We start from the raw sequence: 13,262 nt of genomic DNA, 5'->3' as shown, positions 1-13,262 counted from the left end.
ATGTATGTATGTATGTATGTATGTATGTATGTATGTATGTATGTATGTATGTGCTCTCAAATGTTAAGAAGCAGTAGTATAATTCGACATATGGAAGTCAAAGTGTTCTTGTATCCAGTCTGATTGAATGAAAGAAGGTTTAGAATGAGATAGTAGATATCAAAAATTTGTCTAGTTTTTCATCAATTTTAAAGAAGTGAGCATTTGTTTTGTTACCCTGGTAAAAGCACCTGCATATGTTCTTTAAATCAGCTATTTATCCAGCTGGTCCTTCTCCTTACATTTCAACTAATTAAAAAAATTAAAATTGGTTCAACGAACACAACAAAACTCAGGGAAAATTGTCCTTATCATTTTAAAATGAAGAACTTAACACTTGGCTACAACGTACTGTTTTCTCGTTAGAGTTAATTGCAGCTGCGACAGCAATTAAGGACAAGGTCCTTCTTTGACTCCTAATCACTTATCTCTCCATTAGAAAAAGTACTTTAAGTTTTTATTGGTGTAATAAAGTTGAGCTTTAGTGCCACAAAAAGCCCTCTGACTCTTGGGAGCTCCGATGTCCCGGACTGAATATGTTCATCACTTTTATTATTCATCTTCTCACACAGAAACACACATCTGTGTTTAGATTCATTCAAATAATTTTATCTTATTAAAAAGTGAGAACCAACACAAATTATATGTTTGTGTGGGTGTTTGTTATTGAAGAATCCAATATAAATTTATATGAAATTTAGATTTTCATATGCCTCATGGTAATTTTCCAAAATGTTTCCAGGTCTTTTTCAAATAGATTTCTATATATCACTAAATTTTGAGTAAACACAAGCATGAATTTGGCTTAAGTGTTAATCTGATCCAGTTGTGCCCTCTTGTGGATGAAATACCTCACTGTTAAAAACAAATCCAGTATGTCACAGTGTTCAAATAAAATAATAGTGTTCTTTATGAAAAGTGTCTAAAATTCAAAAGACGGGTGGTCCAGAGTGACACTTTGAATAAATATTGTAATACTTACAAAGACAAATTGCCAAATAGAATGTAGATTAAATATTTCCGGTCAGCTGTGTGTCTGGTCTCCAGTTGTTTAAAGGTTAGAGGCTCTTTGAGGCAGCGTGTGCTATCTGAATCCTCTTTGAACAAGAGCTCAAAACACATTCAATCTCTGTCATTTTTACATAATATATACCTAATATTTTGTTTCAATCCTTTTAACTTTGCATACAATTTACACAGATTCCACACATCATCTCATCTGTTTAGACATGAAAAACTGGTTCATGTAGCCTCATGCTGCCCTTTTTATTACCTAAACTTGCATTATAATAACACAATTGACATAATATGATATAGCGGTGTATTCACAACGCTGTGACTTTATTATTTTACATAAAACATGAACAAAGAAACAAAAAAAAGTTTACCCTGGAGAGCTGCCATCACAGCTAAATGCACATGAGTGCATCTGATCTGATGAGCCGCCCACCCAGTTTCTAAAGGACACGAGATGCTCAATACTCAGTGGATGTGATGTGTATTCTTGTGTATGCTTGTGTATTTTTTATTTTTTTGATGCAGGCGGGGGAGGCAGACCAGTGACGTTCTAACATGCACTAACCTTTAAAACCTGACACCAGCACTTGCGTCAGGCAGAGATCTCCTCAGCAAAGGCCACATCACAGGTGAGAAAATGTTATATTGAAATAAATTTAAAAAAATTACAGTATATAAAAATATGTGTTTAATTTAACCTGAACCATTTTCTTTGCATTTGCTTTAAAGTGACTTTGGATTTGTGTGAAGGGATGATAATCGCACTTGTCAAACAGTAACAATGTGGGTCATCGGGAAGATCAGGGAGCGCGTGGAGAGCATCCCTTTGGAGCTGAATCGCTACATGGGAAACAGTGAAGACGTCTTCTTTCAGCCCAAGACCAGCAGCCTCTCTCAGAGTGTACACAGCAACATCATCACACCGGACAACATCCCCAATTTCTGCCTGCCTCCGCGGCTTTGCAAGCGAAGTCCACCGCCAGAAGATCAACCAAACCCAAACAGTCAAAACCCCAAGAGCAGCACATCTTCAGCAGCCGCACAACCAAAGATGAAGGACGTGAAGTCAAAGAAAGAGGATGCCTCAGAGCCTTGGAAGGTGATAAAGAAACCTCTGCCGTTCTCTGCAGAGGGTTATGGCCTGGCTGGGATTTATGAGAGCCCCAACACTCGACGGAAGGAGTCTTTGTTCCACTCAAAAGCTCCTGGGTTCATGTTTGACAGAAGCATCGCTGCTATGGCATCAGGGGAAGCCAAAGAGAGAACCCCACCCAAGAAAACATTTTCTGGGTTTCTCCCACTGTTCTCATGCAAAAGCCTTTCAGAAACAGGCAATGCAGAAGGTGGAACTCCTTCCTCTGCTGAATCTTTGCCTTTCTGTTCCTCCTACAGCATCAAACCGTCCAACTGTAGTCCAACGAGAAGTGGTTGTCTTAAAGAAACTAAATCCTGTCCTTCATTACTCAACAGCTTCAGTTTAGCCTCTCCCTACAGCCCTCCAACCACAGAGAGAGACTCCCTCAACCTGTCTCCACCCGTCCTCCTCCCGTTGGACACCCTGCAGTGTCAGGAGAGACTTCAGCTTGAACACGTCCTCCCCTTGCAGGGACGAGGCATGGTTCGACTCTCCGCCGAGCAAACCGCCTTCTCAGGCAACACTTTCTGCACAGTCAGGGTGCGCCTGGTGTGTGTGGAAGGGCTGAGCGATGATGAAGCTGACCGACAAGCCTTGAACTGCACCGTGAGTCTGTGCCTGACGCCAGGGAAGCTGCAGCAGCAGGAGAGCGCCACCGTCAGAAACTGCTGGAGGCCCGTGTTCAACGAGGATTTCTTCTTCACGGAGCTGAGGCACAAAGATCTGCAGGAGCTGCAGCTCAGGCTGAAGGTGGTGAATAAACCTGCCGCTGGAACACTGAGGAGGGGGAAAGTGATTGGAACTGTTACTAAACCTCTCATCCAGTTACTTCCAGTTCAGAAACACACATAAGTATCATTTATATTATTATGAATTCGCCTCTTGAACTGATTAATCGTTTGAGTCAACCTGATTAAAAATGGCCGCCACAGCCAACTGACCTTTAAAAACACAAACGGGGCTGTAACTCTAGCAGATATTGAGCTAAAACTGTGTATGTTGGTAGCATATGTTCTGAGCGCTAACAGATAACATTTTGTCATTAACTATTTGTCTGTCTGTTAGCAAAATATTTCATGAACCACTGTACGGATTTTCCTGAAGTTTCCAGGAAACAGTGGTTGGATGTGAATTTTTGATTAATTTTTGGAGTGAATCTAGTTCAAGAAGAGCTGCCACATCGAATCCAAATCAACCAACACATGGGGGCCGAGATGTAGTGCAGGGGTGTCAAACCCACTCACAAAAGGGGGCCAAAATAAAAACTTTTTTCAAACTAAGGTCCGGTTTCAGAATCTACATTAACTCAAGTTAGATACCAAACATCTTTTCTTGGTTGCAGGGTCCTCAACAAGAGTTTGATTGGTCTTATTTGACATTCTCTGTTGCATTTTGACATCATAACCAAAGATTATTGAAAAAATTAAAGTGATAAAAGTATTTTGCATTTAAAATATCATCTTGGGGGCCAGATAAGATGTCAGCAAGGGCCACATTCGGCCCCTGGGCCTTAAGTTTGACACATATGTAGTAGAGGCAGGACAGCCGACCCGGGACCTGAAAGTCTCAGGTTTGAGCCCCAGTCATTGCACATCTCATGGTGTCTCTGAGCACGACACCTTATCCCCAAATCGCTACCCAGGTGCTTTCTATAGCTCCCCACTGCTCCACCTGGTGGTGGATGGGTTAAATTCTGCCATTGTATGGAAACATACAATGATGACAACACATAACACATTACATTACAAAGACAAATGCATCTAAATCAGTTTGACAGATTTTGAGCTAACATGTGTTGTGTTAGTAGCTGAGGGTCATTCATTCAACATTTATTTATACAGGTTAATCCCACTGAGCCTCGGGGACTCATTTACAAGAGAGAGCTGAAAGAGTGATGACAACAGTGGACAACAACAACAACAATAGACTATCATAAAAGATGCGTACAAATTATTATTTTTTTCTTCACAATGCAGACTCTGAGCCTGACATTGCCCAATATTTGCACGAGACTGCAGTCTTGTGCAATACGCACATGTGCACAATGTTGTCACCAGAATGGATAAAATGTCATCACGTCTCAGCATATGTGGTGAGGGACACACCTTCAGTCAGGGAAGATTAGAGGAGACAGGGCCTTCTCTGTTAGTGGGCCTAAGTTATGGAACACTCTGCCTTTGCACGCTCGACAGGCCCCTTCACTGTCCATTTTTAAAACTCGTCTGAGAACTCATTTTTACTCACTGGCCTTCAACCCAACTGAGACTTACATTTTTTCATTTACCCTTTATTTATCCAGGTAGTCGCACTGAGCCACGAGAACTCATTTTCAAGAGAGACCTGTTTAGGGAGTAGATGGGGGTTAAGGGCTTTGCTCAAGGGCCCAGGGTGGGGCGAATGAGGGTGGGGGCAGGTGTGGGTGCTTCACCTACCCCACCCACATTTTTGATGTCGGTACCGGGGCTTGAACCGGCGATCTTCCGATCACAGGCCCACCTTCTCTAACCTCTGCGCCACCACTCCCCCAGACTTATAGACTCGATTTTACTTCATTTTTATTGGCATTGATTTAATCTGTTTAACTCGTCGTTTTATTGTGTTTTAACTGAGTTTTTAGTTCATTGTGTGCTTGGCTTTGTAGCTTTGTTTTTATGCTTTCTCTTATCTTGTTCTTAACTGATGTTCAGCACTTTGTTTCAGCTGTGGCTGTGTTAAAGCACTTTATAAATAAAGTTGTTGATGATGATGAGGGAACTCTAGGTCTTTAATCACAAACAGTAAAAACATCACATCTCAGAGTTGAGATCTTTTGAAGTGAGGTTCGGCAAACACATTACAAACAATCATCATCTGACCTGACAGCTCTTTGCACAACTTCATCTCGGAGAAATAAAAGTGAATTTTAATCTGATTGACCAGCTAGTCCAAGCAGATCCAAAGCGGGAGTCGATTATTGTTGTTTTATGGATATTAGCAAGAACGAATGACAGCAGTAGCAGCTAACTGTTGCACTTCCGGTGCAGCCTGGAGCACTTATAACAGCAATACTATAATATTTATGCCAGAATAACTACAGTGAGACATCAGTAGCAGTGTAGAGTGTATAAAAAAAGAGTTTGGACAAACTGCTATGAAGATCTTGACCTGAAGTTGATTTCTTGACGGCAGAAATTCACCTTAGTCTTGGCCCTGTTTGAACTTGTCTTGTCAGAAATAAATTTTGTTTCTTCAGACTGAGGCCACTCGTTGAGAATAGGTAGGTCGACATGGGTTGAAGATTTTGACGGCATTTTTCACCAGCTGTTGTATCTTCGTCAGTGTGAATAAAATGACTGTTTGAAACATAATCGTACAGTAGAAAAAGAGTAGCTATATTTTTCTCAAGGAAGTCCAAACAGAGTGACGAGTGAGTCGGCAATGATGTGTTCAAGTGGTCGAAATAATAACGCTGTCCCCCAGAGATTATCTGAAAAATTTTGGCAAATATTTCCTTTAAAATATGAATTATAGTGAGCATTGTAATGTGACTGTGTTTAAAGGCCAAAAAGAACAAAACATAATGTTTTTGTTAAGTATCTTTGTTGTGTTACTTTATTTTACTCGAGTAAATATGAGAAACATTTCTGCATAATGAAGTCATTCCTTCTGTGTAACATTGCTGTAGAAAACAGAGATGATCATCAAGTATTGCTACTGTTTTCAGCTGTAGCTTGTGAAAATATTACCATATTGTAAGCTTTATTTTATGTTCGAGTGCAGTTTTCCATAAAATGTAAGTTTAAGTTTTCAAACAAAATTGTAAAAAGTTATGTTAGATAAAACAAGATCAAGATCTGCCTTAGGTCTACATCACAGACAAATGTTTTTTTTTTTTTTTTAAGTTGGCTGTGTGTATTTGTTTTTATTGATCCACAAATCAAAAATCACAGTCTGAATAAAGATTGTGATTTTTAAGTGAATTAATTGTGGAAATTCTGCTACAAATGAAACAAGAACAAATGGTTCTTTGAAATATCAATTTTAATGGTAGAACTAAAACTGAATGTTTGGTGTGTAGCAAAATATCTGCAGACATTTTAATCACTGACAGCTTTCATGTTTTTTGTGTTTTCAATCAGTAAAATCAATAAAAATAAGAAGTTGGTGGACATTTCTTACTTGTTGGGGCATTTTCAATTTAAAGTCAGTTTAAAGGAAGGAACTGTTTATTGTTTCCTCTTTAAAGAGAAGCCTGCTTGTTCTGTCAGTTTGCAGTCTGACCTGTCCTGGACCATGCAGGTGCTGGACCAGTCCAGTCTCTTTATAGGGCTCTGGGTCCAGCCTCCAACACTGTTTGGCAAGCTAGTTTATCATATAATAGAAAAGCAGCTGTTTATAATTTAATTCTTCATGTGTTTTCTTTGGGTTCTCCGAATTCCGTCCACAGACCAAAAAACATGCATGCTAGGCTGATTGGTAACTCAAAACTGTCCTTAGGTGTGAGTGAGAGAGTGAATGGTTGTTTTTCTCGTTTGTCTTTATGAGTCCCTGTGATGGACTGGAGATCCAGGGTGTCCCCCACCTCTCGCACCATGACTATATGGACACCAGTGACCCTCGCGACCCAAAAAGGGAGAAGTGGCTAAAGATAATCGATGGACAGTCAAATGGACAGTCACTGACTTCATTAATTCAAAATGCAGTTTGATCTATTAATAATCAGTATTTCTTGTTTCTCACAACAAACAACTTTTATATTTATTATTAATCTGCTTACAGCTCGAGATATCCTAAATCCATGCAATCCTGTTTAGAATTAGAAAAACAAATAAACAAATAAATAAATCAACAAATCAATCAAGAAATCAATCAATCAACCAATCAATCAATCAATCAACCAATCAATCAATCAACCAATCAATCAAACTATTTTTACAGAGAAATTTACATTTTTCAATTCAATTCAATTCAAAAATACTTTATTAATCCCAGAGGAAAATTATTTTGTTATTGTAACTTGTTATCCTCATTTCATTAAGAGATGTTATAGATGCTGATGGCTGTAGACAGGAAGGATCTCTTGTAAAGGTCCATCCCACAGTGGATCCTAAGAAACTGGCTGCAGATGCCGTCCGATCCGTCCACCCAGACTCGGCTGGCCTCCTGGTTCCCCTGGACTGTAGGACCGCTTGAATGCTGGGCAGAACTCCTCCCAGAGCGATGGCCACTCCTCCCAGAAGTCTGCCGATCTCCTCATAGCTGCGGACAGCCAACTGTAGGTGCTGAGGGACGATCCTGTTCTTCCGCTGTCGTGAGCCGTGTTTCCTGCTAGTTCCAGGATCTCAGTGGTCAGGCACTCGAGCACAGCTGGCAGGTAGATGAGAATGCGTCCATAGAACATCCTTTTCAACTCATTTGAGAGTTGGGGCCATAGTTGAGATATTATTTAAGCTTTTGAGATGTTATTCAGCTGCTGTTGTTGTAGAAAACTGCCTTGTTGCCATGGTTACGCATCATAACAAATGTCCAAAACTAAAAAAAGTTTCAGTAAAAATCCTTCCAGCTGCACAGCATCTGATACCAGAGGAAACAACCATCCAAAAAATGTGATTTACATCCAGAAAAAGATGAATTAAAGTTTCCAAAAGCAAAATCTCAGAATGAAAGTAACAGAGCTGCTCCAACATGCAGCCATCTTGAGCGGCGCAATTTGTTATCTACAATTCCAATTGCAAGTTTGATTTTGAAATTGCACATAAAAAATAAAAAAAGATTTCTTTAATATAGTTTTTAGTATCCAATACTTATACTGATCACAGTTGGCATCAGTAATTGAAATAATGATCAACAATAATGCAATTACCAATATGTATGGACATGTTGAGAATATAATTTTAGAACAAAGTGGGAAATCATTTTAACATAAAACCGAAAATTGAAATTGTGCTTAAAACAAACACATTGCAAATACTTTGTATAAAAATGTGAGTTTCCTTGAGTTAAAACTCTTTTTAAGAAAAACCCATTGGTGCTGAAAGATTTTTCAGTTGGGGGTGTAGTGAATATGTGATAATTTGTGGGTGGGATAAATTTTTGTATGATCTTATCCAAAAACAACCCAATTTTCCATTTAAATAGGATTATAAATAGAACATACATGTGGTGAATATCTGAACTGAAAGCCAAAAAGCAAAATACACGTGAATAGGAAAAGGGATTTAAAAAATTGGGCAAAAATGACATTGGAGAGACATATATAAAATATGTATGAAACATATACAGTAAAACATATATAAAAAACAAAACATTTCTGAATATCTTTTTCATGGATATTGAAATAATTATTCCTTGTGGATATACGTAATTTAAAGCAATTTAAACACAATCAGTGAAGACCTTGAAACATTTTAAATCAGTGGGAACGTTATTTTTATATGTTTAATTAAATAAAAAAACAAGCAAGAATATCATTAAGTAGGAAGAAAAACTGTGATTTGATTATATGCTACAACGATCTGCCCAACTATCGTGTGGGTAGTTGTCAGTGACGTCATGACGTACAGTCGTCTTTCTCAGCGCTGTCGTCTCGAGGCTACGAACGTTAAAGGGTCCGCACAAGATGTAAATATAGTGACAGACCCATGAAAGAAACGTTAAAATGGTTTTTGAAAGCGTCGTAGTGGACGTTCTGAATCGTTTTTTGGGGGATTATGTTGTCAACCTTGACAGCTCGCAGCTGAAGCTTGGAATATGGGGAGGTAATTGAACTTGTTTGCCTTTCTTTAGCTCTAAGCTGCGGAGCTAAATGCTAATGCAATGTTAGCAGGCAGTCGCGTGAGCAGAAAAGAAGCTCTCTCAGCGGCCACTTTCAGTTTTGTCTTTCTTAAAATGCAGCTTGGTGATACAGCATGAGTGTAACACGACAGAGAAATGTTCTTTCTGTGGAGAAAAACGCGTCATTCATCAGTAATAATTTGATTTTGCATGTTCAGCTGCTCCTTGAAGTTTCTGAGAAGCGAGTAGTCCCGCCCTTCCACACAACCAGGTTATGACTCGTTCCGGGTTCACTTAAATGTTCAAGGACCTCCAGACCTGTTGGGCGAATGAGAAGAGTAGAAAAGAAGAGTTTCTTTACGTGTGTCTGCTGGCTGCGTTTGCATTACCGGATACATTAAATGTGCATCTATTCCTACGTTATATGTGTCTAAAAATGACATAGTTGTGCATCACAACTCATTTTGTTGCTTAAAACAGTTCTCAAGATAAAGAGCCCACTTTTTTTGTTAAATCTGTTTATATGAACCTCACTTTAAGTCTGTACAAATTGGGTCTATTTTATTGTAACATATTGTGGTCATTGCAGGGGATGCCGTTCTAAAAAACCTTGAAATAAAGGAAAATGCCTTGGTAAGTTAAACGTACGAGCAACTAATCAGGATTTGCAGAGTCTTGTGTTATAATGAAGATTTATTTGTTTCTGTGTTGCAGAGTCAGCTTGATATTCCCTTTAAAGTCAGAGCTGGTCACATAGGTAACGATGGCCTCATTCGACCCAGTTTGGGATCTTTCAAACCTTTCAGGTTTAGAGACAAGCATTCTTACTTAGTATTTTTTTGTTAACAGGACGTCTGGAGCTAAAGATCCCATGGAAGAATCTCTACACCCAGTCAGTGGAGGCCACGCTGGATGGTGTCTATCTGCTTATAGTCCCCACAGCAAGTAAGAGCAACATTTATGTTCTTTACAATACACATAAAATAAGATTATGTGTTGGTCCTCGCTATAAATGTCATATTGTTCCTGTAGGTAGTACCTACAGAAATAATATGACATCTCAGATTTGTTAATAAAGCCTATTAATTTAATAAATTCTTAGTACAATTGATTATTTTAGTTCTTGTTTTACAGAATGAAATGAATTCATAAGTTTTAGAAATAGCAACAGTATAAGGTTCAATTTGTTTAATTGTCTTGTTGATGTGTGGTAAAAAGAGTAAAAATAGGGTCTCCTAACATCCTGGCAAGTAGGTTATTACATTTAAGGCTCGCACTGTTTATTGTTTTGTATTGAAAAGATAGTGTAATTACATTTTCTGTGGTACGTTTTCTCCAGGTATAAAGTATGATGCAGAAAAGGAGGAGAGGCAGCTACAGGAGGCTCGTCAGAGGGAACTCCAGCGAATAGAGGAGACAAAGCAGAAGGCTGCAGAGAAAGGTCCGAGTCTAATGTTTAGACCATATGTGTGTGTGAGAGTTCTGTAAATACTTTTTTTTGTTTAACTAAGTTTTCAGCAGATTAAGGGATGTTTTGAGCATAACTGTAAGAGATGTGTTTCAGCATTTGGGTTTTAGAGAGAGAACCAAAAGCTGAGATAAACAGTGAAAAAGGTAGCATGATTACAGCTCTTAAGTCATAAGATTATGGTATGTCTGTGAGTGACTGTGCAGCCCAAAACTTTCACACTTCTCTGTATATGTCAGCTTATATGGGATATTGTATTTATTTTTTATTTTTTTTATTTTTTTGTAGCTGGTAATTGGGCTGTGCCATTGTTTACATGTTTTAAACAAGGTTAAAAAGTAATGCTTTTCATTGTTAGTCTTAAAGCATGTATGTTGCTCCTTAAATAATTCAAAATCAAAGGGACCAAGTTTTATTTTATAGTGGCACAGTTGGTAGCACTGTTGCCTCTCAGTGAGAAAGTCGCCGGATCAAATCCCAGCCCGGGGCCTTTCTGGGTGGAGTTTGCTTTGTGCATGCGTGGTTTTTTTTTGGGTACTCCAGTTTCCTTCCACAGACCAAAAACATGCATGTTAGGCTAATTGGTAACTCTAAATTGTCCCTAGGTGTGAGTGAGAGAGTGAATGGTTGTTTGTCTCGTTTGTCTCTATGTGTCTGTGATGGACTGGAGACCTGTCCAAAGTGTCCTCCACCTCACACAGTGACGCTGGAAATGGGCACCAGTGACCTCCATGACCCGAAAAGGAAGAAGCAGGTAAAGATAATGGATGAATGAATGGAATGGATGGATGGAAATTAGTTTTTGTTCATTCAGACAGGACCGATTGATATTTTGACATCAGCATTAAGAGGAGCAAGCAAATCCCTCCCACAAACTGATTTTTATTTCAAAGTTCTTTATTGTCATTCGCATCACATGTGGTACATGAGGTGGAACGAAATTGTGTACACAGGGTCCCAGTTACATCCAACAATATCAAAAATATAAATTGTAAAAGAAACAGTAATAAGGAAGGATCTAAGCTAAGAAATACAATATGAAGTGCTTCACTTCTGCATTTCTTTAGACATTACAGAAACACTTTAGAGTCAGTTTGGGTTTCATGGTTGTATTTGTTCATGTTTGACAGAAAACCCTAAACTGGAGAAGCAGGACACCTTTGTAGAAAAACTTGTGACTCAGGTTATCAAAAACCTGCAGATCAAGATCTCAAACATCCATGTGCGCTATGAAGATGATGTGAGTATTCCAACTGAGTATCGTGCTTCAAAATCACATACTGTTTTGTTTGCAGTGGACTTGTTTGTTGCGTATTAACATTTGCCAATTTCAGTACAGTAGTCCCTTGCTACTTCGCAGCTCGTTTATCGCGGATTCGCTCTATCGCGGTTTTTCAAAATAAGATTGGACATGACACACAATTGGCTGATTGATGGATGAGCCGCACAATCAGCATGAAATTTTTATTTGAAATAAATTATTTTGAATTATTTAGTACCTGCTGCACGTTTGTGCAGTCCATACTGCTGCAGGATAAACTTCTTGCTGCAGTTAAACAGCTGATCAGATTTTCAGCTTGCAGAGCGGAGAAGTGGGCGTGGCCAAGAACGCTTGCTGGCGGCAAATGCAGATGAGGCAGAGAGCTGAAATCATGATTCTCTTCTCTTTTAGAGCCTTTAGAGTTTAGAAACATTGTTTGGAATATTGCAAGAGTGTGGGAAGGGTTTAAAATGCCTTAATATATATCTATATAAATAATAAAATAAACTACTGTACTACTTACTGCTTGTACTACTATTCCTACTTTGCAGTTTTTCACTTATCTTTAGGGTATGGGTCCCCCGCAATAAACGAGGGACTACTGTACTATAAATCGTACAGAATAATTATAGAATCAATTGATTTATTTAAAAATTTTTTTTTTTTTTCGCAGGTTACCAATCAAAACTGTCCTTTGTCGTTTGGTGTTTCACTTCAAAACCTCAGCCTCCAGGTAAAATGTTTTTTAAATTTACTTTCTGTCAGAATATGTGCATTGTACTGTATTGTATTGTTTATTTTTCCATTACATAACAGACAGCTGATAAAAACTGGAAGCCCAGTCTCTTGGACGAAAATGCCAAGCTTTTCTTTAAGGTAAAAAAATGTAATTACTAAGATTTTACAAAATATCTAACTGATTGAGAATCTTATCCTGTTTGCTTCATTCCTTTGAGGTTTTTGTCTCCCTACTTGTTTTATGTTGTGTTGAGTGAAAACATTAACAACTAGCTCAGCACTACTTTTTTGTAATTCAGACAACACTTGCTTTTATCTAGATATTTATTTATTTACAGCATCAATTGCATTTTATATAGATCAGTTCTATGAAACCTTTTTTTCAGTAGCAGTTCAAGGAGCTTCTTTTATTTCCTCTTCACTTTGTGCTCTGTGTTCAGCTCTTCATCACACTAATTGCTTCTGTAATTTCTTCCCTCAGTTGGTTCGACTGGACAACTTGTTTGTCTACTGGAATGTCAACTCGGCGCTCTTCTCCAATCACAATGCTGAAGAGGCGTTGGTGAGTCATTAAACCGTGCGTTGTACATTATCTCTTTCCTGTCTGCATTGAGTGCTCTTATTTTAAATTGGGGCTGACATACAGTATGTTCCTTGTTTACACAGGATTGAGGTTGTGTCAGAATTGCATTCAGATAAAGCATAAATCTGGAAACAAAAACTGTTTTAAGGACATACAACCTATTAAGTTGTTATAAAGATTTTACAAAGCTTGTCAAAAAGGCCTCATGGGTATTTTTGAAAAGTATGGCAATGGAGAGATTAAGTTCAAGAAGTAAAATGTATCAAAA

General features: G+C 38.5%; 2 protein-coding genes across 2 annotated transcripts in view; both read left to right on the top strand.

Moving 5' to 3' along the window:
- Positions 1–1,837: 1,837 nt before the first annotated feature.
- Positions 1,838–3,043, top strand: LOC119413064 (C2 calcium-dependent domain-containing protein 4C). Its single transcript, XM_037680077.1, has one exon. The coding sequence runs from the start codon at positions 1,838–1,840 to the stop codon at positions 3,041–3,043; it is 1,206 nt and encodes a 401-aa protein (XP_037536005.1).
- A 5,701-nt stretch (positions 3,044–8,744) lies between these two features.
- The window catches only part of vps13a (vacuolar protein sorting 13 homolog A), a 36,791-nt gene continuing 32,273 nt past the window's right edge, over positions 8,745–13,262 (top strand). Inside the window, exons 1-9 of the mRNA XM_037681020.1 lie at positions 8,745–8,928; positions 9,534–9,577; positions 9,659–9,701; positions 9,794–9,889; positions 10,284–10,385; positions 11,543–11,652; positions 12,347–12,406; positions 12,490–12,549; positions 12,893–12,973. Coding sequence (XP_037536948.1) covers positions 8,829–8,928; positions 9,534–9,577; positions 9,659–9,701; positions 9,794–9,889; positions 10,284–10,385; positions 11,543–11,652; positions 12,347–12,406; positions 12,490–12,549; positions 12,893–12,973 — 696 coding nt within the window. The 5' untranslated portion in view covers positions 8,745–8,828. The remainder of the gene's footprint in view (positions 8,929–9,533; positions 9,578–9,658; positions 9,702–9,793; positions 9,890–10,283; positions 10,386–11,542; positions 11,653–12,346; positions 12,407–12,489; positions 12,550–12,892; positions 12,974–13,262) is intronic.

The sequence above is a fragment of the Nematolebias whitei genome, chromosome 8 (assembly GCF_014905685.2).
Source record: "Nematolebias whitei isolate Nwh7 chromosome 8, NemWhi1, whole genome shotgun sequence".
Lineage (NCBI taxonomy): Eukaryota > Metazoa > Chordata > Actinopteri > Cyprinodontiformes > Rivulidae > Nematolebias > Nematolebias whitei.
This window is presented reverse-complemented; position numbering and strand designations above follow the sequence as displayed.

Bases quoted from the DNA above. Each gene is read 5' to 3' on its own strand.
- LOC119413064 (XM_037680077.1), top strand. From the start codon at position 1,838: ATGTGGGTCATCGGGAAGATCAGGGAGCGCGTGGAGAGCATCCCTTTG.